The 26993-nt window shown below is 36.9% G+C and overlaps 1 protein-coding gene across 1 annotated transcript in view; it reads left to right on the plus strand.

Moving 5' to 3' along the window:
• Nucleotides 1–26993, plus strand: part of LOC102170378 (serine/threonine-protein kinase TNNI3K) — a 339117-nt gene that overhangs the window by 96413 nt on the left and 215711 nt on the right. Inside the window, exons 6-11 of the mRNA XM_005678259.2 lie at nucleotides 2508–2606; nucleotides 5037–5175; nucleotides 10737–10881; nucleotides 10968–11072; nucleotides 15754–15848; nucleotides 16444–16593. Coding sequence (XP_005678316.1) covers nucleotides 2508–2606; nucleotides 5037–5175; nucleotides 10737–10881; nucleotides 10968–11072; nucleotides 15754–15848; nucleotides 16444–16593 — 733 coding nt within the window. The remainder of the gene's footprint in view (nucleotides 1–2507; nucleotides 2607–5036; nucleotides 5176–10736; nucleotides 10882–10967; nucleotides 11073–15753; nucleotides 15849–16443; nucleotides 16594–26993) is intronic.

Genomic DNA, 26993 nt, shown 5'->3' on the forward strand with positions numbered 1-26993 from the left:
TTATAAGACTTTTTTCTAGTATACAGTTTCAGTAGTAGTTTTGTTATTATTTGGGGGGAGAAAAATCAAAACTATGGATTTTCTCAAAATTATTTAATACAACAGAATTTTATGGCCAGCAGAAAACTTAATTCGACATTGTATGTAAAAATGCCAGTGACAGTTCCTGGCATGGAGCAAACACTTGGGATTTACTAAAGTTTAATTCGGAGTAAAGGATCAATAAATGTGTGTGTTGAACTATTTAAAAATTTCTATCATATATTTGGGTCCTAATTGTTAATGTTTAAATTCCTTTATGACTAATAGATATATATTCCTATTTTTTAACTAGAAATACAGTCCAATTCAATAATTATCTGGATGCCTATTATATATTTAGCATAGTGGTGAATAAAAGCGATTCAGTCTGGGATTTCATGGGACTTCATGGGGCTTCATGTAGTGGAAAGGAGATGAAATTGATCTACCCACTCTTTCAGGTTCTAGATTAGGGGAAGCATGGTTAAAATTATTTAATGGATATATGTTCCAGCCTAAGCATTAATATGAGTGCGTTTATCTTAACCACAATGACAAGCATATTTGTATATCATGATACATTGTATCCCCATAAAATTGGTAGGAGATATACTCCCTATCATGACTTGAAATATCATAAGAACCAATAGATGCATTAAATGTATATAAATAGCCTGTGAAATTATTCAGATAATTCCAATGTACATTGCTCTCAATGGTTAACTATTTTCTTGAATTTTAAAACAAACTAAAACCTACAGTTCAATAATGACTCTGTGTGGTTTCATTAAATCTTGCATTTTGACAGTTTCTCAGAAGGCCAACACTTCATAATTAATGAATATTGAGCCAAAAGATTGACCTTCTGAATAACTGGATAAGTGCAAACTTAGGAAAAAATTACATTGGACTAAGAGCCCTTATCTTTTAGAATGAAAGTAAGTTCTGGAACTATGCCTAAGAAATTGGGTCTATATGTTAACATTTGAGAATCCTTTTTACAATAAAAATTCATGCTGTCTACTTTATTGTATGCTATGTTTAAAATAAGAGAATTTGTAAAAAGCTCCACTTACCTTGATCATATTTGACTGCCTTTAAACATTCCCCAGATTGAATTCACAGGCATGTGAAGTCTAAGATAGCAGACATTTGATATAAATGGTTCCAGAATTCAATTCCAAGCTGAATCTAACAAGCTTCTACTGACAGAAAGCTTCATTTTACCTGAGGTTGATTCAGTTAGTTCATTTGCTTAAAGGTTAGTGTTAACGCAATCAAGGTCACAGGAAGGAGCTGATGCAAAGAAACTTCAAACAAGCCAAAATTTGAATTCCAGTTCTGCTTCTTATTAATTGTATGACCTCAGATAGGTTAAAAATCCTTCTTGAGGCTCAGTGTCTTTACCTTTAAAATGGGAGAGTGGAACCTATCTTTCTATGTTTTGGAGTGAGACAGAGGCACTCCAGTTACCATTTATGCTCTCGACTTAGGATGAAGGCATAGAAGAGAAAAGAAGAGGTGTGGGAACAGATGTTCCTTGAGCTCTTTGATCCCAGCTTCATGTTCTCTCTTCTAAGACTAACAGACTTTTGAAAATTTCCCCAAATATATATTATTTTACCAGCTAAGGAACAGAGAGTACATTAGAAAAATTTACAGTGAAAAAGAACACATCTGGAGGAAATGACTTCAATCAGTTTTCTAGAGAAAAGAGGCTTGGAGATGAGTCTTTGGTACAATAAATCTAAAGGGTCAGCAGATTTGTTGGCAATCTGTGCCTTTCCATGAAGGCAGTAGGTCCATAGCTCCTGTTGGTTTTTGTTTATTTGTTTTAATCACTCATTCATTCAACAAATTTTTATTGAATGATTACTATTTTCATGGCAACATGCTAGGGTAGAATTATATAGATGAATTTGGCATACATTTTGTCCTTAAAGAATTTGGTCTTTAATAAGGGTGATAAGGCATGTACATAAATTTGTAAATGTTCTAAATAGTATGAAAGAAAGTTGAGTGAGATGTAAAAGGAAGAAAGACAATTTTAGCAAATAATTTGGCAACAAATAGAGGGAAAGTAAAGAAATATTGGAGGAGATGGCATTTTGCTTGGGTTTAAATATCTGTAGATTGGGCAGAAGGGAACTTCTGACTGAGGAAATAATGTGAACAAAGACTCAGAGAAGTGGGAAATGGAGGCAGTTTGATTGTACAGTTGGGTTTATGAAAGAGAGTCATGGAAAGTACATTTTAAAGGATACCATCAGATTGAGAGGACCTTGAATACCATAGTAAGGAGCTTGGCTTTTATTTTCTAGGCAGAAGCAAGCCATTGGAGATTTCAAAGAAGGGAGATGGAAAAATACTGTGTTTTAGAATGGTGACTCCTAAAGACGAGTTATAGTAACACATTTTAATTGTAAAATGAATTTGTTGGACAGATGCCCCCAGTGAATCTCCTAAGCCAGCTCTTTCTTATCCAGGCTGCCGATGTGCTTCTGCAGCATGGAGCTAATGTCAATGTTCAAGATTCAGTTTTTTTCACTCCACTGCACATTGCAGCACACTATGGGCGTGAACAGGTAAGTGCGTAAGTGACGAGGTAAGTCCAAAGCCTGGGGCGTCGCTTAAGTGTTCCAGGGTTTTCTTAAACTGTACTATATTCAAAGAAAGGCTACTTGAGATATCCTTTGAATCATTTTTGCCATCTTCTCATCACTTCCACCCTTGAAAAGCTTTTGTAGATCCAAAGAAAAATAGCAGCTACCAAGTTATTCATTTTCACTGACCATTTTCATTCCTCCTCATTTTATCTCCCTAGATCTCTAGTATTACTCAGTTATGCAGCAGAATTACACCTTTGTAGAGGTCATGCTATTGCACTTCCTGAGGACCCCAAGTTGAAAATCAAACTTATTTTTGTCTCTGTGCTGTTCCAGTCATTGTGCCTTTATTTCTTTGCTGGCTGGCATATGCCTGGACACTCTCAAGCTTGTGAAGCGTGACCTCTAGCTAGGGAAGATTGCTCATTTCATTGATGTGCTGCTCAGAGTGCACTGGAGTGCACTGGGAAGCTGGGTACTGAAAATGCTTCTGAAAGTACAGGGTCCAAAGCTCAAGTGATGAAAAACTCCAAACTTTTTCTGATTTCAGGCACAGGCAGGATATACACAATGCACGTTGTTTGTTAAGTCATCCTCTTTGGCGATTAACCTCATCACCCAGCAGAAACATAAAGAGCTTCTCTGCATGTTATGTGGAGTGTTAAATTTGTTTACTTTCCCTGAATATATAGTCACAGTATTATAAAATTATGCTAAAATGTGGATGGCCCTTTTATGATAAGGGACTCACTTTCTATGTGCAAAGACAGCACATAAGTAATTTATGGATGCTATTGTCACTTACTAAAATATGCTGACATGGAGATGGCACATTTGGTTTATAAATGTGCCTGATATGCCATGTTCTTTGGCCTTTGTTTATTTACTTATTTTTAAGTGGAAGAGTAGATGTTTTGTACCAAGAGCAATATTTCCTAGGTATATAATAACAGTGCTTAATAGACAATCGATTTCAATGATAGTTTAAATCTGTCCATTATAAAGTCACATAATCAGAATTTGTGGAGTCTGTATAAGTGGAAATATCCGCTTAGGAGTGCAAGGTTCCTGAAACTAAATGTCTACTACTGTTCAGCTTTCTCCTGTATTAAACATAGGTGTACCCATTAGCCAACAAATGAATAAAACACACATTCCACACTGGTGCTACCTCTTCTGATATCATTTATTGAGTACCAGGCACTTTTCTAAGTGTTTCATGTGTGATAATTTATTTAATCCTCACAACAACCCTATGAGGTATTCCCATCTTAGCAATGGAGAAACTGAATTTTGAAAAGGCCAAATCATTTACTCAAAGTGGCATAACGAAAAAATAGAAGTCTAATTTCAGAGCCTTTCTTCTTTACCCACTGCACACAATAAGAAGTTCTCCCGCATTCCACCAGCTATTTTTTCCACCTAGATTTCTATCAAATGTATACCATATTCTTGAGAGGCTTCTGCCCAAAATATATTTATTTGCCGCCACAAAATAGTTTCAGAGCTTGGATTCACATTTATGCTGATGCGTCAGTGGTCAAGACTTGTTTTTAGAGATTTTTTTGATATGGACCATTTTTAAAGTCTTTATTGAATTTTTCTCAATACTGCTTCTGTTTTATGTTTCGTTTTTTTTGGCTGCAAGGCATGTGGGATCTCAGTTCCCTGACCAGGGATCATACCCACACCCCCTGCATTGGAAGGCAAAGTCTTAACCCCTGGACCACAGTGGAAGGCCCTCAATGGTCAAGAGTTTTGAGGAGTCCTCCCGTAACTGTTATTTTAATGGCACTGGTACAACTTAACTTATCTCTTGGGATCACTGTGATGACTTCTGAAATTCCCAGAGGAAACAATGTCAAGTTTAGAAAAAGTGTTTGAAAGAATCCTAAGTGAATGTGTAAATAATTTGAACAAATCCCATAAATTACCAGAAACAACCCCTGGAAGACTCCTGAGCTGTGAATGTCAACCAATGTGGGAAGATGCTAAAGGCTAGTATGGCTATCTCCTGCTTACTCACAAATCAAAACAGGACCTAGAATCCTAATCACAGGATGACCATTGGTGACCTATGCATGAAGTCACTATGAAAATGAAGAATCACATAAACACTGCTGGCTCTGGCCAGAATTTAAAGGATTGTTCAGAGATGATTATGGGTGACTTTAGAGAAGACTGTTTATGTACAATGAAGACCGAACTCTGAAATTGCTCCAGGTTTTAATTTCTTGCTAGGTGATATAATAATAAATGCCTTATTGTTTAGGCCAATTGAGTTAGGATTTTTTTCAGGCAAAAATTAACCAAAAGAACATCTTAATGATATGTCTCCTTCCATACTGCTGAAAGCATTGCATTATTATTTGACATTTGACACTAATCACAAATGTTTGGATCCTTTAGGTAACTCGCCTTCTTTTGAAATTTGGTGCTGATGTAAATGTAAGTGGTGAAGTTGGAGATAGGCCCCTCCACCTAGCATCTGCAAAAGGATTCTTTAATATTGCGAAACTCTTGGTGGAAGAAGGCAGCAAAGCAGATGGTAAGATTATGGTTAGAAGAATTTTGCAGTCTTTTACTTTATGTATGCTTTTTCTTCTACTTTACTTATTTGCTAGAGAATAATCATGAAGTTGATTGATTCTAGTTTTCAAGTCCTAATTTGTTCCTCAAGTCATAATTTATTATTTTTAATATATTAATTAAACCTATATGTTAATCCTTCTTTGCATATTTTATTTCAACTTAATATATTAGGTATGACCATAAAAGTAAGGGGTTTTTCTAAGTTTTTCCTACTTGTTATTACTCACTAATATTTTTTTAATTGAGGTAAAACTTACATGTAGCAAAATTATCAAATCTTAACTGAGTATTAAGTGAATATTTCCTTTTGAATAGACATACACAAAAGCCTCCAAGATCAAGATATAGTATTTTTATCTGGAAGGTTGCAAATATTTCACCTGGAAAGATCCTTTGTGCCCACTTCTTAGTAAATAGCTTTCATCACCAAAGATAATCAATATTCTGGCTTCTATTATTGCCATAGGTTAATTTTTCCTATTTTTTAGAAAATGAAGATATATATATATATATATATATATATATATATATATATATATATATATATATATATAGAGAGAGAGAGAGAGAGAGAGAGAGAGAATTGCTGAATCAAAGGTCAATATACATGTTTAACTTTGGGAGAAATTTCAGACAGCTTTCCAAAATATTTACACTATTTTTCATTCCCACAGCTATATATGAGCATTCCATGTTACTCCCCACATCCACCTCAGTATTTAAGACTACTATTATTTTAAATGGAAATAGAGTTAGAGTGTGATCGGTTTTGGAAAAAAGCTTTAGAATACACAGAAATATTTTAGATGCATTTAATAGAATAATTTTCTGCAACTTTTTTAGTTTTTAAATTACAAAATGTGTTTTGGAAAACTGAAAGTTTTAAAGAAAAGTTCTTTCTTTCTCTTTTTTTATCTTCCTCACAAACTTTATTTCTTGACACAGATTCACTCAGAGTTACATCTTGTTGTTAAATTCTCTCAGGCATATCCAGCCTTCTTCCACTGACCCTCAAGAGACCTAATTAAAAGCCCAGCTGTAAGAACTGCTGGCCTTTGCAGCAGAAATGATGCACATTTCCAAAAGCACAAGGTTGTCAAAGCTCTAGAACTGCCATTTCCTTGGTCCAAGGTTGAGATTGATATTCAGTTAATAAAACTAATCGATGTTTCCGTCTACTCATAAGGAAAACACAAAGGCTCCCAGGGACAACTGTGGCAAGAGGCTAAGGCAGTTTCATTTCCATGTTGGAAACAGGACCGTTTTATTTGGCAATGTTTGAGAAATGTAGTTTCTATCATTTTCTGAGCCAGTGTACAGAAAATCAGGAATTTTTCTATAGCATTATCATAAACAACCTGTGTTGTCAGGATGCAAGGAGCGCTGTTCCTTGGACCTTATTTAAGCAGTCTCTTTGATTCTGTTGTTTTAGAATAGTCAGAAGTACACTAGTGTGAATCACTGAGCACATAATTGTGTTTGAAACTGCCTCACTTTTCCAAGGGGTCAGGAACTGCTCACATTCTTCCTTTTATTATCAATGCCAACCTCAGCCTTTTATTCCTCTGAACAACTCCAAAGCTCAGTGGTGTCAAAATGAGTGTCATTTATGATCAGCATGTCTCCAGGATCAAAGGACTCTTCTACAAAAGGCATTGAAATGTGTGCTGCACCCGTATTCCCTGTACATACCGGCATCATATGATATAATTTTTAGCATTTTCTTTCTGACTCACAGAAGCACTCTAATGCCTCCTACTCAATCATTTTTTAAAAGAATCAAGAGACATGATTCAGATTTTTAAGCATTGTATTTCCTTCTAATACACAATTGATATTTAAGTCCCTTTTGCACTTAAACCAATTGCAAAGAATAAACCAGAAAATCTTTAGTGCTAGTGGATGCTGCACAAGATTTATTATCAGCTAGTTCACTTACTCTAAAATATATCTAAGCCTTCAGATGATTTATTTTAGGTCTGAACCTTGCCTGTGGTTAATGGACATAAGGGGAGGAGTAAATGAATGACCCCAAAAGGAGAACAATTTGAAATCTGGTATTTGCATTATGTTTCCATGGTAACAGGACATCACAAATGAAAATAAATTAAGGTTATAAAATTAACCAAAATGTAATTCCAAAAGCATGTTCAGCATGTTTAGGAGACTGACCTATTCAGTCACATGTGTTTTAAGTCCCTAGCCTTCTTTATACCTTGTAGGGAAATGAAAAAGGAGACACATAATGCTTGTTGATTGAGATTGGAAAGGTCAAATATTGCTGGACTCCATAAGAAGAAAATAGAGATACAGTTCTTTTTGTATCTGCAAAAATATAGGTACAAAGTTAAATTCTTTTTGTATTTCTAAAAATAGAGATACAGAGTTAAAAATGGAAAATTTTAAGTTTAGAAACTATTAATTTCTGTCATCTGATGAAGATATAATTTTGTTAACATGGACATGGATATCAAAAAAAGTCACAAAAGTTTCTAGGACATGGTCAGTAAAGAGAAGTAATTTATTTTAAAAAATTTATCTTGTCAGAGCTATCACACAGATTTGTTACTGAAAATTTATTTAAGATACATTTGGAAGTTGAGTTATTGGGATGTGCTAACATTGCTGGGTTAATATGGAAGCGTTTATTCTATCTTTAAGATCAATGAGCAGAATTAAGCAGGAAGTAGCATCCATCTACCTACATATTCATTACTCTTCCTTTCAAAATACACTATTGAACACATATGCTCTTCAAGGTAGAGGAGTAGTGACTACATATTTTTCTAATAATGATTTACAGGTATTCCTTTTTTTAAAATTTTCCTTTACTTAGACCTCTAAATTATGTATTAAGTTAGGACAAACAGACTACCATTCATACATTCAGTTTTCCTCAGATAATAATAATAATAATATATGTTTTTTTATCTTTGCAAATTGGTCTATGACAAAATTAAGGTAGCAGAATGGCTGAAGCAGAAATGGAGTTATATATAATATATAAACTCTGCATCTGATCCAGATTTCTCCTGGCCTGTCCCTTTGGTTGGTATTAATATCTTCTTTGATGGGAATAATGTTCAGGCTACTGCTGATAATTTATCAAGGAAATAATCTGCTTTGAAGTTTATTGATTCAACTAGAGAAGAACAATGTTGGGTGGGGCCAGAGATGGCCAAAGGAAAATCATGAATTAATGGAATATTGTGCTTTATTCTGTTTTACAATGTCCCCTCTGGACCTCAAGAATCCTCATGTGACCTCCTGATTCCCTGGACTCCCTACTGTTCTCAAGCATTGACTCATGGTATTGACTTTCCCTGACTTCCAGCAGAACATGAACAAAGGAAAAGAATCTTAAAAAGGAAGATAATCAAAACAGCCAGGAACATTCTTCTGAAGGAAGAGTGTCCTTCTGAGCCACTCATTAATATAAAAGATTCAAAGATTCATTTTTCAATAACAGCCCTGAGAGGAGGAGTTCAGTAACTTTGTTGAAGATTTCTTTTTGGCTTAAGATCTTACAGAACAATAAAATAAGAATCATTGTCTACAAATATAGCAGCTATAAGGCCTAAATCAATGCTTATTAGATGTTAATGATTATTCTATTTGAACTTTAAAAAAAATAAACTAGTATCTTGACTTTCTTTTCCTTCCTATTGCTTATTATTAAAAGAAAATCTTTCCATAAACTTTTTTGGTTCAACGGATGATTTCTATTACACATAATAATGAAAATGAATGTTAAGGGCTATTTTTTTCTATTTTGAATAAAGCCCTCTATACAGATGGACAGAGTAATAAAATAACAAAAAGTGGCTGTAGAGCAGTTGATCTGATTATTTTTAATTTTAAAAATTGTGCTAAAGCAAATCCGCAATTTAGCAACTTGGTGTTGACTTGTATTTCTTCAGGCCTGTAATTATTGACTATTCAACTAGATTGTAAATTATTTGAGGGCATAGACTCTATGTGTTTATACCTTATTGGCCTTAGCATTTGGTAAATTTCTGAGAGGGAAATTAGTAAAAAGGTAAAGTAGACATTTTTATTAGATGTCTAATATGTGACAGCCATCATGCTAGATACTTTCCCGAAATTATCTCCTTTAATCCTTTCAGCATTTCTGCTGCCCAACAATGTTATTCCATCAACTGATAAGAAATCAATATCCACAACACTTAGCACAGTGCCTGGTGCATATTGATCATTTATTACTTGTTGAGGAATGATTGTGTCAGTCAGGTGTTCTTATTTGCCAGATTTGGAAACTAACGCTTTTTGATTTAAGCATGAAGGAAATATATTAAATGATATCAATTATCGTAGAATCTTCCCCAGAACAGAGCAAAAAACTTGATTTCGCATTCTCACAGAGAGAAATGGTGTCCAGAATCACACCCCCAAAATTAATCCTTTAAAGGCACACTGCCACCCCTACTAACATACACACCAGCCCTTGTGTTTCTGGCACCAACAATGCAGGGTACCCAGTCTGTAGCTGGAAACACTACTACTGGAAATTAGATGGAGCTATTCCACCACTGCTACTTTCCCAAAACAGAAGAGACTCTGCTTTTGTATGTCATCAGCTCTGATGTAAGAGTCTGAAGTAATGTGTTGAATAGAAGAGCCTGCAGATAAGCGTCCAACCATGGCATGGTTGAGAGTGAAAGTGTTGCTATTAAAAACTATGCTAGCATCAGAACACTAAACTGGGACATATGGTCACCCTGTGCTAATCCTGTGCCCTAACTGCAAAGGAGACTTGGAAAACATTTTTCCAGCTTCTATGATAAAATGTGATTTTGGCATCTAGTTAGTACTTTCAACATAGGGAATTTCCCAAATGTCAGAAGAGGTTATAAGGCTGGACTGGACAAAGGAAAAGTCAAATGATCACTACCAATTGGACAATTTAAAACTGCAGTTAATGTTAAACACTTGTCTTGGGTAACAATTAATGAGGTCTGAATCACTTGTTGTCTTTTCATTATACCATGTTTTATATATTACAGTATAGCATTTTTCAGTTGAGGGAATATCAGAACCTCCTAAATAGCACTATAAACATACAGCATGCTAGGCCTCATGCTAATATATTGGGCCAATATTTGGGAAAATGATGCTCTGTCCAGAGTCTGAACTTTTTAACATCTTCCATGAGGGGTGGAAGTATAATCAGTTTGAACAGTGATACTTGTAGAAATAAGGCCATGAGTACCTTTTAGATACTTACTAGTTTCCTGAACTCTTTCATTGTGCAAGATAGATTTGATTAGAAGTGTTCCATAGATTTATGAGAGCTAGAAGAAAGCCTGCTTAATGTGGTAATGGGCTATAGAAGAGAAGTATAACTTTTTAAATCGGTTGCACTTAATTTTCTTTATTGTTGTCATTAATTGGCAATTCCCAGGAGTCTCTTAGGTACTTAGAAAAGTCCCTGACACTACACAGGAGGAGGTTGAGAAATAGAGAATTCTAGAAAACATATCTTTCTTTTGATGACAGTAAATGCTCAGGACAATGAAGATCATGTTCCACTCCATTTCTGTTCTCGCTTTGGACATCACAGTATAGTGAAGTACCTGCTCCAGAGTGACTTAGAAGTTCAGCCACATGCCGTCAATATCTATGGAGACACCCCTTTGCACCTGTGAGTATTATGTATCATTCCATAGGTACTCCAGGTATACTGTGTGTTCCTTCCTACTATTCTCAAAGTATTTTCTTTATCTCTAGGGCATGCTACAATGGCAAATTTGAAGTTGCCAAGGAAATCATTCAAATATCAGGAATAGAAAGTCTGACTAAAGAAAACATCTTCAGTGAAACAGCTTTTCACAGGTAAAGGAATATTTAAGCACAATTGCCACTAAGTGAACACTCCTCAACACCAGAAGTTGTGTACGTAAAGCAAGAATGAATAGTGGCAGATGTTACAATCCGAGAGCAAGAGCAGAGGGTAGGCAGAGGATAGGAAGTCCAAGCTAGATGCACGGAAGAAAAGGTAGAGGCAGATGTTGCAGTCAGTACAGCAGATGGGGCTGGAGCCAGATGCTGCCTTGCTGGCAGCAGCTACAAAGATAGGGGCTGATGTTGCCAAGGCAACAGGCATGTCAACATCTGTAAGCATATTGCTTCTATTCCATTCCACTCTGCAGAAAGCTGCCAAAAGGAGCAGTGCCCATAATCCTCCTCCGACAAGAATCTCATTACCAGAATTCATCAGCATCAAAAGTGACATTTTTTTCCTTACCACTTAAACCTTATGTGCAAATGTATCTACCTATCTAAGACATCCATCTGTCAGCCTGTAAGAGCTTAGTCAGGGTGGCCACCGAGATACATAAGAAGGCATTAACTCCTTGCTAGGAATACATTAGACTCCTTTAGAGTGAGCTCTGGAAAAGCACACTGAAGGAACATCTAGGTTTGGGAAAGTTGTGACTAAGAAAGAAAGAAAAGAGAAGGAGAGAGGGAAGAAAAGGGCTGATAAAAACTCAAGAGGCATAAGTCCCTAAAATGTCCCAAAGGAAGGCAGATATTCATATAATTTAAAACCCTCATTAACAGGCTACTGTTTCGCTTATTGAATAAAAGTGTAGTCATTCAAATTGAGTAAACCTTGAATATAAGATACATTCACCTACATATTGCAGATCTCTCGGCTGGTTTGTAACACCTAAAACATGTATTTGAGACTAATGTGTTATTTATATAGTGTCTGTACCTTGCTGGTGAATAATGGAAATGAGAAACTAACTACTGATTAATACTGAACTAAAATTAAGCTTATACTTCTGCATCAGGCATCAACGTGTCAAATTTCACTTGGGTTTTCCAGATTTGTCTTACCAGGCAAAGAGGTCAGCCAAAGGGGAGGTGAAGACAACTTCCGTTTATGGAACAGTGAATATGTGCTGGATGATTTGCATCCATTATTTCATTTAATCCTCGTCACCATTTTATGAAGTTGGATTTACTATCCCTTTTTTACCAGTGAGAAAATCGAGGCTCAAGAAAACTAACTTGCCAAAGATTCTTATGGCTAGAAAATTATGTATTAAATGCCTGTTGCTGCTGCTGCTGCTAAGTCGCTTCAGTCGTGTCTGACTCTGTGCGACCCCATAGATGGCAGCCCACTAGGGTTCCCACGTCCCTGGGATTCTCCTCCAGGCAAGAACACTGGAATGAGTTGCCATTTCCTTCTCCAATGCATGAAAGTGAAAGATGAAAGTGAAGTCGCTCAGTTGTGTCCGACTCTTAGCAACCGCATGGACTGCAGAGTACCAGGCTTCTCCGTGCATGGGATTTTCCAGGCAAGAGTACTGGAGTGGGGTGCCATCGCCTGCTCTAATTAAATGCCTGACTAATTCCAAATGCTGTGTTTTTATGTATCTTCATGATCTAGTACCAAAATATTTTGCCTATGTTCTACACATTCTGTCACAGAACAGATGCACAAATTCGTTAGATCATGCCTTCAGTCAAAGGGGACCATGGAATTTGTCCCTAAAGGGGGCAATTGGGAGAACTGATATTTGTGAGGTACTCAAGTCCACTTTTTCCAATAGGTCATTTTTATGGAGGCTGACACCTCAGTCTAGTTTTCAAATCATTCTGCTACTCTGTGCACACACTGAAACCAGTTATAATCTGAGGATTATCATCACCTTCAGAAGATTGTCCATAGGAGAATATGAGTGGTGTTATTCAGTCGATCAGTCACGTCTGACTCTTTGTGATCCCATGGACTGCAGCACACCAGGCTTCCCTGTATATCAACAACTCCCAGAGCCTATTCAAACTCATGTTCATCGAGTCGGTGATGCCATCAAACCACCTAGTCCTCTGTCATCCCCTTCTCCTCCTGCCTTCAATCTTTCCCAGCCTCAGGGTCTTTTCTAGTCAGTTGGCTCTTCGCATTAGGCGACCAAAGTATTGGAGCTTGAGCTTCAGCATCAGACCTTCTAATGAATATTCAGGATTGATTTTCTTTAGGATTGGCTGGTCTAATGACCTTGCAGTCCAAGGGACTCTTAAGAGTCTTCTCCAAAACCACAGTTCAAAAGCATCAATTCTTTGGTGCTCAGCTTTCTTTACAGTCCAACTCTCACATCCATACATGACTACGGGAAAAACCATAGCTTTGACTAGACGGAACTTTGTCGGCAAAGTATTGTCTCTGCTTTTTAATATGCTGTATAGGTTGATCATAACTTTTCTTCCAAAGAGCAAGTGTCTTTTAATTTTGTGGCTGCAGTCACCATCTGCAATGATTTTGGAGCCCAAGAAAACGTTCACCACTGTTTCCACTGTTTCCCCATCTATTTCCCATGAAGTGATAGGACCAGATGCCATGATCTTCATTTTTTGAATGTTGAGTTTTAAGCCAACTTTTAAACTCTCTCCTCTTTCGCCTTCATCAAGAGCCTCTTTAGTTCCTCTTTGCTTTCTGCCACAAGAGTGGTGTCATCTGCATAGCTGAGGTTATTAATATTTCTCCTGGCAGTCTTGATTCCAGCTTGTGCTGCATCCAGCCTGGCATTTCACCATGATGTACTCTGCATATAAGGAGATTAGTGAAGTGAGTTAAAAGTATGTATTCAATTGTTTTATTTTGTACAATCCTGTGGCTACTAGGAACAACATATTAATATTCTATTCATTTTAAGTATATATTTATAAGATATACTCCTTTTACATGAAGAGCTCACTACAATTATGGTTTTTTCTATGCACAAATCACAGTGCTTTGCACATAGCACTCGGTACATTTCTGTTACTGTTTTCATATGCTATATGTACACACATTTGTATACACACTTGCATATATATATATATATATGTATGTTCAGAAATTATCATTTCCTGTAAATAGTTACTTTGAAAGGAAACAATGAGGGAATTCAGACAAACATTAAAAGTATAGTGTTAAGAGTCCTATTTGTAATACAAATAACTAATGGTGATAGAATCTATTACACTAATAGTGACTTTTTATTCACTCAACTATTCAAGAAAAACTTATTAAGGAGCTATATTGTGTTGTTGCTGGTAGGAACATTGACATGACACAATCCCTTCCCTCCTTAAGGAAACTCTGTTGTAAGGCATCAAAGCACACACAGGTGTATCCATTATCATAACACAATATGAAAAGCGCCATAAACTGAACTAACAAGGAAGCAGAGGAGAGAACAATGAACTCAACTTTTGGTTCATGAGAAGACTTCATAGAGGGAACATCAGTTCAACTAGATAAATAGTGGCATTTTATTTAAAGAAAATAATAAGAATCTATGATAAAAAAAAAAAGGATTTAGGCAAAGTCATCCCAGGAAGAGGAAATAGTACGACTCAGTGAATGACCTCTTCTGGAACAAACCTGGAAGGAAAAAATCCCTGTTTTTCTGTACTGTCCCATAACACACAATACCTCACTTCCAAACATAAGATACCAGCTGCGTATAAGGGTTTTCTACACCAAACAGGTCTCCAGTTCTCTGAAGTCACTGAGTGGGTGTCCTCCAGTTCAAATTATTTTTGACTCTACCTACCTGGAATTAGCATCAGATTTCACAGGACTGTCTCTCCTGCTTCAGGGGTAATCACAAGCGTAATGTTTCATTTAAATTTCTCAGAACCTTCCTGGGTTCCTTCATTCCATTCAGTTTCCCTGCAGAATGCCTAGAAAAGAAGTCATATCATAAGAACTATTTAATAATTAATAAGAAAATCCTAGAAATTTTATACAGCTCTTTTCTTAAAGGCTCATCTTTGAGAATCTTCAGGATTGTATTGCTTTCTGTGCCTTTTTTTTTTTTTTTTTAATCATCCCTGCTTCTCTCTCCCTTCCTCTTTCTCTCTTTTCTGGCTTTTTGGCACTCTTACGTAAACACCAGCATCTAAAATAGCCTGGGTAAATCAGGGCTGCTTTAATTTTCTAGGGCTACCATAACTAAATACCATGCCTTAGGTGCCTTGAACACCAGAAAGTGATTTTCTTATAGTTCTGGAGTCTGAAAACTCAAGATCAAGGTGTCAGGTTTGGTTTCTCCTGAGACCTTTCTCTTTGGCTTGCCAATGGTCACCTTCTTTTCTGTCTCTTCATGAGCTGTCCTCCTGTCCCTGTCCCAATCTTCTAATCTTTCCTTCTTGTAAGGACACCAATCATATTTGATGAGGGCCCAGCCTACCCTAATTAATCCACTTTCACTTAATTACCTCTGTAAATTATACCTCTTTATTTTTTTTTTAATTTTTTAATTTTTTTAAATTTTAAAATCTTTAATTCTTACATGCATTCCCAAACATGAACCCCCCTCCCACCTCCCTCCCCATAACATCTCTCTGGGTCATCCCCATGCACCAGCTCCAAGCATGCTGTATCCTGCATCAGACATAGTTAAACTATAGTCACATTGTAAGGTTATGGGAGTCAGAGCTCCAACATATTAAATTTGGAGGGCACACATTCAGTCCATAAGAGAGGCCTTCTATTTCCCCTGTTATATCTTTGCAGTGCTTGTACTTATGGCAAGAGCATTGACCTGGTTAAATTTCTTCTTGATCAGAATGTCATAAGCATCAACCACCAAGGAAGGGACGGACACACAGGTAAGACTGTTGTGAGAACATCAGTTTCTGATGCATATTAATGCTCAAGAGAAGTATGGTCAAGAGGGAGGGGAGCAGTGGCAGTGGTTAACCCCAGTGACAAGGAATATTTTATCAATGACATTTTTTAAATTGATGGTGCATGGTGATAATAGAAAACAGACTGACTTTTGGTCAGTTTCATTTTTGTGCAAAAGTATTTACAGTCAATGCATCCATTATGACCTGCATCAGGAACACACTGATCACACTGTCCTACCCTTGGTTTACTGCTGAAAAAAAATTTTTTTGTTTGTTTGAGGTCTTTATTCTCTGATTTATACAAAGATGCTAATGTTTGTTCTGGTAATTACAGTGGATGTAAAACTACTAAAAAGTGTGCTTAAGCAAAAGGTAGTCTCTCTATTTATCAACCAGATACTTCTTTAAAGTACGTCTTTTTTTCTCAAAGATAGAATTAATTATCTGTCAGAGAACTCAGCTTTGGTTATATATCTCTGGCAACAATGCTATTATGTGGTAATGACTATCTTTTGAAAATTGGGGTTCAGTTTCCCTTTTCTCCTTTCATATTTTCATTCTTATTTTATTTTAGGGCTGCACTCTGCTTGCTACCATGGTCACATTCGCCTGGTTCAGTTCCTACTGGATAATGGAGCTGATATGAATCTGGTAGCTTGTGATCCAAGCAGGTCTAGTGGGGAAAAAGATGAGCAGACGTGTTTGATGTGGGCTTATGAAAAAGGTATATGTTTCACCATTGCATTGCTGTAGTGATAACATTGAGCTGTGAGCACTGTTGATGTCATTACATCAGTAGTTCTTCCGCTTCCATGACTTGTATACTCCCATTTCCTTTGGACATTGTATTTGAATCACTAGGAATGTGGATCAAAGAGTACAGTAGGGAAGGCAACTCCAGGGCTGCAGGTGAGCTGAAGGCACTTTTGGCATTGGCATTTTGAAGAGAGAAGGAGCTGTCACATTTCTAGCGCCTGGAGAAACAAAATTGTGATAGGCAACGTTAATTACTTTGTTGGAGATGTAGAGCTAGTCTTCACCTCTTATATGGAAGAATTTGGATGTGGATTTGAATTATTAAAGTTAAATTAATGCAAAGAAAGAATGAATGCATATTTGTCATATCTAACCCTGCTAACAATGCCCGTATCTGAAAAAGTAAGGGAACCAATGTTCAGTGCTTAAGTATAAACTTATTTGAGCTCAAAGTGGTGAAAGCTTGGATTGGAAGAACATGGAGCTTAAATCAAACTATAATGCTAATCTTGGGCAAGTTATTTATACTTGCTGAACTTTAGTTTTTTCATCTGAAAAATGAAGACAGTAGCAACTTCATGAGATTGTAAGGATTAAATGAGATAATATGTGCAAATTGCCTATCACAGTGACTGGCACAAAATAAACACCTAATACTTGGCATGTTGGCAATGATAGTAGTGGTTATAGTAGTAGTGCATAAGTAAAGAATGAAAATGAAAACTAATAAGTTTTCCTTTTAAGGGAAAGGAAACTAGAGACAAACAGAAGGTAAAATATGATTTTGTCATTTTTATTGAGATATATTATACCTCCTAAGCGAGCTCTACATAAACCACATAAACAGAGTTTAAATCTTCAGGTGAGATGGAACAGTATTGAAATCAGAGAGATACAACTAAATACTGTAAAATATGTCTGATTTTGATGTCTGCATTGCCTTATTAGTATGTTCAAAGTATGTAAAGAAGTATTCTTATGTTTTTAAGTATTAGAACACCATGCTTACAAGAACAGTTACTAAACTGGAAGATTTCTTAGGCTGTCAAGGTGATCTAAAATATTTTCTGTCTGAAGTAGGACATGAAAGTCCATTAATGAAACGAGAGATGAGGTTTGATGGATAGAAATAGAGAGCTATTGTAAGCACATAGGCAAGGAGAAAGAAAAGCATATAGGTCTGAAGACTGCTAGTGAGGAAATGATAAACAAGTTACTCTACAAAAAAGAAAAGTGAAAAGACATGGAATAACAAGGCATGAGTTAAGATATAGGCCTGTTATGTTTTTACTTTTTATTTGAGTATTGTATAAATACAGGTACACACAACACACACACACACACAAACACATGTCTGCACATTATAGCTCAAAGAATTTTCACTAACTGAACTCACTAAGCATTCAGATGAAGAAACAACATGATCCACACCAGGAAGCCCCACTGACATTGTGTTCAGCTCACTCACCAAAAATGGTCTCACTGCCTTCTTGAGGCATAGGTTAGCTTTACCTCTTTCTGTACTTAATATGGATGTGGGTTCAATCCCAGGTTTAGGAAGATTGCCTGGAGATCACTTGGCATGGCAACCCATTCTTGCCTGGAGAATCTCACGGAGAGAGGAACCTGGCAGGCTACAGTTCATAGGGTCACAAAGAGTCAGACACGACTGAAGCAACTGAACATGCACACATGTACTTAATATAGATGACATGTTGTGATGTGTACGTCTTAATGTCCGACCTGTTTAGCCCAGTGAGTTGCAAGATTCATCCATATTGTTGCATACAGCTCCAGATCATTCATTCTTATTTTATGGTATTGTTTTTAACTACATTACAATTTATTTATTCTGCTGTTTCAGGGTTTTTGGATAATTGAGAACTATTAGGAACACAGCTGTTATACATGTACATATCACATACATATCTCTTGATGAATATCTGTGCACATTTCTGTTAGGTATAACTGCCTTCTAATTTGTATAAAGGGAAGTCCAGGTAGTTTTGTATTTGTGTGTCAGTTGAAAAAGTTTACTTGTTCTTAAACCTCAAGAGGCCTTACTAAGTTCTAGTTATGTTGCATTAATTCTAATGATTCTCAGATAACACCTCTCAAGAAATCTGAGTTTCAGAGAAAGATTTTACAAAGCATTAGTCTTCCGGCAGACAGCTCAGAAATACCTGCTACAGCCAGCTCTTCACAGGGTTTGGCTTTGTTTGTTTTTAGTTGATTGAGAACGATGGTTGAAAACTGGCTTTACTTTTATTTTCTGTGGAGTTCTACACTTTATAAAACCTTGAATCATTGTGCAGGCTCCTAAGATTTCCTACCAAAAGACAACAGCAAAAATCCTTTAGCTTAGAGGATTTACCCACTGGTCTCTGCAACATATGCCATACTTGTCACCCTTATTTGTTCAACTAATGTGGCAGACATCAGTGTTGCATTTCATTATTACTATGAATTTTAACAAATTGAATGTTACCACTCAGGAGACAGATGGATGTTTTGCATATGTTCTAGGGCAAAGCAAGTCAAAGCAACAAAATAAAACTGTTGCTATTTTCTCTTGCTAGAGAAAGGTTTCTTTGTTTTCCTGTGTTCAGGGAGGATTGAAATTTCATTGTTAAAATATTGTCCTCAGTGCACTGTCCCTGTTTTCTTTGGATAAATAGTTTACATTCTCCTTCAGAGAGGGAGTCACCAAATTAATTGATCTGGCATACCAAGGATTTTCTGAGCTGCTTGGAAATGGAGTTGAAAAAGCACCAAAACTTAACTTGGAGTTCTTTCTTCCTGAAATAGAGATGACGTATAATAGAAGTGACCCCACCATGGTTTGCCTGTGCCCTATCCAGTCCTTAAAGGAGAAAACCCAAAAGAGAGTTTTATAACCAGAGTCTATCTGTTTGAAAAGGATTGCTTTTGGATGTGCCCTGTTTGAATAGCTCCTCCTAGTGTACCTTCGAAACAGAAAACTAGGAGACTTTTTCAACAGAACTCATCTATGAATGATTCTAAGGCCAATTTTGCATCTGTCCCAAACAAAATTGTTAGCTGACCCACTCTACTATTCTGTTATCACACGTATACAGCTGCTTTGGAGTTCTGAAATAATTATCTACTGTCTTTTAGAATACTTTTAGAAAAGAGTTTGCTCACTATGGCTCCCTATGGGATCAAGTATAAAGAATATTTTCTATTTACATAGTCCTTTTAACTTAAATATATCAAAATCAATCTTGGAAATAATTTTCCCAGTGACCTTGGTTCTATACAGAAGCCTACTGGTTAAGTTTCAATATTTCTCTGCCAGACTGCTCAGAGCTCCAATTTTACAGTACTTAGTGTTTCCTCTCCCCAGTCTGTTCTCCCTCTTCTTTTTTACTCTTCTGAGAGTAGCCATATCTGGCTCACTCACTGGGATTTGTTCTGCCCTTCCCCTGGGGTACAAAGGACTTGTATAAATCAATTTAAATTGGCCAGGAGAAATAGCCAGCAGCCTGCTTATGTTCAAATCCTCTGCCCTAATCACCAGTATGGAAAACTCATTGAAAAGAGCCACACATAATCTTACATCCATTGCATTAAAGATGAAACTGCTGAATTGAAAAGATCTCAGCCAATTAGAATTGAACACATAGCTCAATAGTGTGTCTGGCAGTTAGATTTGAAAAGGCTGCTTTTGATAAAGAAAAGCATTCCTTTATGTCAGGCTGTTTAGGGTCAGAAAATAACCCAAACCAGAAACAGAACTAAAAACTTCTTATTTGCTTCAGTACTGACACCAGTTAAAGTAATTTACAGAGGCTCCTATTCCAATATCTAATTACCCAGAATACAATATTTGTATATAGCAGAACTACTCTAATTCACAGTGACAGGGAGCTGCAGTTGGAAAATTAGTGAGTAAGTGAGCAAAAACAATAAAAATCAAGGCTCCTCTACCATGATATATACTTTGTTCATTCCTTTTGACAAGTGTAGTATGGTGTGAATTATTTATAGTAAACATACCATAGTGTATTCTCTAAAAGTAATGAAGTCTTATAGTTGTGAGTTTCTACAGTTTTCAGCCAGTAAAAAATAACTAAGAGATAAGGGTGAGGGAGGAGTAGAAGGAAGGAGAAGTGACTTCATTAAATTTTTTGATAAATCTTCACCCTTGGTTTATAAACTCTCAGTCTTTTTCTATGTTGAATTCTTACCTACTTGGAGTTTAGTTACTTAGTTTAATAAACATAGTTTATTATGCCAGGGTAGATCAGGATGAGGTAGAGGAAGGAATAAACAGAACGTTTAGGTGGTGTTTAAAATTCTATGTGTAATTTTCTGTCTCCTGGTTATCTCTCTACATGTTTAGTTAACTCTGTCTCTTTAAAAAATAAATAAAATAATACCAGCTTTCACTTTTAACTTTCATGCATTGAAGAAGGAAATGGCAACCCACTCCAGTGTTCTTGCCTGGAGAATCCCAGGCGCGGGCAGGGGGGCGTGGTGGGCTGCTGCCTATGGGGTCGCACAGAGTCGGACACGACTGAAGCGACTTAGCAGCAGCAGCAGCAGTAGCTCTCATTAGAATAGGAAGAACCTTTATTCTAGTAGGGGGACAATACAAAAAATTTTGAAACATAATAACTATATGTGAAAATGTATACATTAATACAACTAGTAGCAGAGAACTTTACACTCGTTAATCACTTATTATATATGCATATGTACATGCATGCATGCTCAGTTGCTCAGCTGTGTCCAACTCTTTGCAACCCCATGTACTGTAGTCTGTAGGCTCCTCTGTCCATGGGATTCACCAGGCAACAATACTGGAGTGGGTTGCCATTTCCTCCTCCAAGGGATCTTCCCAACCCAGGGATCGAACCCGAGTCTCTTGCCTCTCCTGCACTGTCAGGTGGGTTCTTCACCACAGATCCAACTGGGAAGCCCCACATATGCATGCATACATACATACATACATATATATATATATATATATATTTATTCATCAAAATAACCCTTTAAATTGGTATTACAATTGTATTACAGATAAAATGTTTGTGACTTTGAGGTGTGAAGTCACGCTGGCTCAAACCACATAGCTCTTTGGTGGAAATTTAATACCAAACAGAGGTCTGTCTGATGACACAGATCAACCTAACCACCTTACTCTAGAATCAAGTAAATCTAAGTCCAAATTCCATACTTATTATTGAATGACCTTGGGCAAGTTATTTAATCCCTCTGAGGTTTAATCTTCAAATTTAAATAAATTAATAACTACTTTACAGAATTCTGCTATGGGTTAGGAATAAGAAGTAATGTTTGGATTACAGATTCTCAATAAAAAATATTGAGAATTATTAAATGCACAGAAGAGATACAGTCTTGCTCCACAAAACTTTAAAATCTCAAAATCTTTCCTAATTTACAACATGCACTAGTGTCCAGGAAGAAATATGACATTAACATATTAGGACAATGGGTATCCTTTTTAAACCTTTTCATGAAGCCAGATATCACTGGCCAAAACCAGAATATAGAAATCACTTGTGTTATTTGGTTGTGTATATATTTCTTATTTATGACAAATAGTAGCATTCACTGAAAACTTAAAATTTAAGGACTACAGCAGGAAGTTTTGAAGATCAGTCATCAAAATGTTAAGCAACTGAAAATAATCGTTCTAATATGTATACGTGCATGCTCAGTCACTCAGTCATTTCCAACTCTTTCTGACCCCATGGACTGTAGCCCTCCAGGCTCCTCTGTCCAGGGGATTTTCCAGGCCACAATACTGGAATAGGTTGCCATTTCCTTTTCCAGGGGATCTTCCTGACCCAGTGACTGAACCTGCATCCCCTGCTTGGCAGGAAGAGTCTTTGCCACTGGCCACCTGTGAAGCCCCCTAATATGTGTAGTTGCATACAAATATATAACATAATATTTTAAAATTTTAGTACAGATTTCCAAGTCTCTCTGCTCCAGCAGGATTGTCCCCCTTCAATCATGGAGAATTATAAGATTCTATGGCTATGTTTTCAAACCATTATACCATCTGATTTGTTGGATCCCTATACTTAGATATCTGAGGAGCATATAAAACTCAACAAGTCCAAAACTGAACTTAATGTCTTCTTTTTCCTTCATCAGTCAGGGTCTCCTACCATATCCCTTATTCATGATGTCATTGAATGGCATTGCCATTCTCTTAGTCACCTGAGTCAGAAATCTGGATTGATCCTTGACTACTGTTTCTCCTTCATCCTCGCTTTCTATGCATCCATTCAATCAAAAAGTCTTGTCATTTTACTTCATACTTATATGAAGTATAAGTATTGTATGAAGTATACTTATGAATCTATTCTTTTTTTTTTTACTATCACTGTTTTAGTCCATTTCCTTTTCCTTCTTCTCCTGATCCATTTTATTTACCTTATAACTACTTTTTTTCTCTTTTGTCTTCAGCTTTGATTCGATTTTCCAACTGTGATCTAAAAGATGTACCCAAGGTGTAAATAGGACCATATCACTCCCTAGCTTAAACTCCTTCACTGACATACTCTCCCCTATAGAAAAAAGTCCCAGTTTATTATCATTACCTCAGTTTGTTATGATGGCATACTCTGTGCCCTTCCTACCTCTCAAATATCATATCCAGTCATTCCTGTCACATGAGTGAACCACATGCTACAATTATCATCATATTCTTTAGATCACTAACATTCACTGAGGCTCACTCTATGCCAAGCATATTCCAAATTGCATTATCTCATTAAATCTACACAACAACCCTTTAAGACAGTGTCTATTCCCATTATGTTGCTATTGTTTAGTCGCTAACTTATGTCTGACTTTTTTGCAACCCCATAGACTAGAGCCTGCCAGGCTCCTTTGTCCATGGGATTTCCCAGGCAAGAATACTGGAGTGGGTTGCCACTTCCTTCTCCAAGGGATCTTCCCAACCCAGGGATTAAATCTGCATCTCCTGCTTTGTCAGGAGGATGCTTTACCGCTGAGCCACCAGGGAAACCCATTCACGCTATAGCTAATGCAAAATTACTTGCTCCTCCCTACACATGTCCTGTTATTACAGTTTTCTAAATCTTTTTTCATGCCATTCTCTCTTTCACTATACCCTTCCACCTTGCCTACTCCACTTCACTTTAAATTTCTGATTTCTACTTAGCCTTCAAGACTCAGTTTATGGATCCTGTCTTCTAGAAAGTCTCCCCTGACATTCCAGCCTAGTACACTTATCCGTTTGTTTTATTGTGCCATATTCATACTTCTGTCTCTGGTTGAAACATTATTCCCCATAACTTTCTCAGGACAAACATTTGGGCTATTAATCTCTGTCTTCCAAAACCTTAATTCAATGGCTGATTCCTAATAGCTGCTCAATACACATTTGTTGACGTGAAATCGAGAATGAGGAGAGATTTCAGTCATAATATTCTATTAGGTATCTCACTACATGGCATACAATCAGTCATAATATAGTTGCTCTTTTCAAGAACACTATTACTGATATCTGTTTTCTCTGTGGGGATTTTTTTTTAAATATTGTAGGTTTTTGTATTAACTGCACAATTCTAATACTCAAAGTAATAGGCAAAAGATTTTAAAGAATATTCTAAATAAACTTCCTCTTTCTACTCATTGGAACTGCAAAATTTTTTATCTGGCTAGAATGCTTTTATTCTCCCTTTTTGCTTAATAACTCATGCTTATCTTTCAAGTTCAGCTTAAAAGACAATTCCTCGAGGAACACTTCCCTGACCCCTCCAGCCTATTTTAAAATAACATTGTTATGCACACTCACAGCATCTTCTGCCTTTCCTTCCTAAAGAATCCGCCTGCCAGTGCAGGAGACACAGATTTGATCCCTGGGTCGGAAAGACCCTTGGAGAAGGAAATGGCAACCCACTCCAGTATTTTTGCCTGGGGAAATCGCATGGACAGAGGAGCCTGGCAGGCTACGGTCCATGGGGTGGCAAAAGTGTTGGACACGACTTAGTGACTAAACCAAAATATTTGTATTCTAAACAAAATATATAAAAGATATATATATATACTATACAACATACACAAAATTTACAGTGAATATGTATCCATATATGTTTTTCTATTACACAACATTACAAGAGTAAAGGGCATTTCTGTTTCAACATTATACTCTTGTACTTTGTGCCATTCATTCATTCATTCAAAAATCTGTGTCACAAAACTAATATGTGATAGACAGTATACTTAGCACTGAGGTGAAATAGTGAGCGAAAGAGATAATAGCTCCCTACACTTAAGAAGTTTGCATTTCTAGCAGAAGAGACATGTCATCAGAAGGATAACAAATAGAAACTATCAGATAATAATAAGTGCTAAGAATAAAATAAAAAGGAAACATAATAGCAAGTGTAAAGTTCAAGGACACTATTAAAATGAGAAAGTTGCAGAGGGCTTCCCTGGAAAGATATTGTTTGAGCAGGTCTCTAATGGGCACTCAATAAATATGTGTGGAAGAGAAAGGAAGGAGAAATAAAGGCAAAGTGCAAAGGGAGGAAGAAGAGGAAAGAGGAATGTTACATGGTTTGTATAAATATTCTTTTGCCAAAAGTGTTCATCCTTGTGGAGTCTTATCTCAAGATAAAGGAAGACTAGCAACATTCTGTGTGGTCCTGGTGAACAAGGAACAAGAATTCTTGGTAAGGAACAAGAATCATGGGGAAAACAGGGAGTGTGTTCTCTTTCTCATGATATCAAATTAAATCAGTTTTCAGATTTATGTCAGAAGAACATGTCACAAGTCTGAAATTTTTGTTCCATCTGATTTTATTGTGAGGAACCAGGACTGTCAGGAGGAAAATGAGCCACTGAAGGGCAAACAAACATCAGGAGCCATCCTCTGATCTCACTTTTCAGTGTTTCTGGAAAATGGGTTTTTAACCTGAATATAAGGGGGAATAACAAAATATTGAGCAAAGCCCCATCTATATCATTGCTGTGAGAGTTTTATATTTTGAGGCAGGTATAAAGAAGGTCCAAACTGTTCTTTTGATGCCCTGGACATGTGGTACATATGAGATCAATAAGAATTTCTTGGCTTCTTTATCAAGATCAAATCTCCATGTTTTCTGCTTAATCTCAGACCCACAGGGCCTCACAGTCAGAAATTCAGAGAAGGTCTTAACACTGATGTCATTCACCATTACTCTTTAGATCTAATTTTTAAAATGATTTTCATGGCAAGCTTTCTTCTGTGTTCTTAAAATAATTTCTCATACCAGTGAGCAACATTCATTGTTTCTAGGACGAAATGGTAGGGACTGGCAGACAACCTTACAGGGAAATAATAACATTTGTACTTTCCTTTCTCAAATAATTGCGAATCCTCTTTTGTGTATGTGGCCACAATATAGATACTAAATTGTCCGTGTTCTAGCTCTTTGGGTGGACTTGTAGCCTTAAAGGACAACTTAGGTTTTAAAATAAAGAGCTATTCAGAAAGTTTGGGGGGGGTGTGGGGGAGGGGGAAATCACTCCTAATGTAAGGAATAAAGGAACATAAGAAGAAGACATTAAAGGGGAAGCCTGGTGCTTGGGGAATAAAGACAGGAGTGGAAGAGCAGAGAGCTGGAAATGAAAGTGACTGCAAGCCAGCGGGGAAGAGTCCCATATGCCAAAACCCTCAAGGGCACCCGTGAGTAATAGTCTGAAAGTGCAAATCATTATTATAACTGCATTAGGCTAATAACATAGCAACCTCCTATTTGAGTAAAACACTTGGATGTAGATAGTAAATTCTTAGATATGGGAAAACATTTTATTTAATTAGTGGAACTTCGATTATCTCTGGATGTGTTCCATTAGTGTACCTTGGTTATCTGGGTATATCCATTATCAGGAGTTTGGCTCACAAGTCCATTTAGTGAGTTCCATCAAGGACTTTTTCTTCTTAACCCCTCACAGCCAAGTATCAGGGTACTGGGCTCTAGTGCTTTTCAGGTTTCTTTGCACACACTGGTAGTTTGTCAGAGCAATGCTAGTAGAGGAGAATTGCCCGTACATGTAGCAGGAGGTGGGAAATCAGGAAGAGATGCCTTCCAGAGCCAAGGGGGCCTCTTGGCATTTCCCTGGCAGCCTCGTGCTTATCATCCGCCAGAACCCAGGCACTCATTAGGCTCTTGATGAAAAGCATCCTAAGGAAAATGCCAGCAAATTGTGCTACTGTGCTGGCAGGAAATTAAAACTGCTCAGAGAAAGTGGAGCCAAGAGAGCTGTTGAGATGAAAGGTAACATCAAGGGTGTGATCACGGACTCACACAGGCATTCAAGATTCAAGATGTGGCTTTCTGCTTCACTAGGGAAAGC

The sequence above is a fragment of the Capra hircus genome, chromosome 3, assembly GCF_001704415.2.
Source record: "Capra hircus breed San Clemente chromosome 3, ASM170441v1, whole genome shotgun sequence".
NCBI classification, from domain to species: Eukaryota; Metazoa; Chordata; class Mammalia; order Artiodactyla; family Bovidae; genus Capra; species Capra hircus.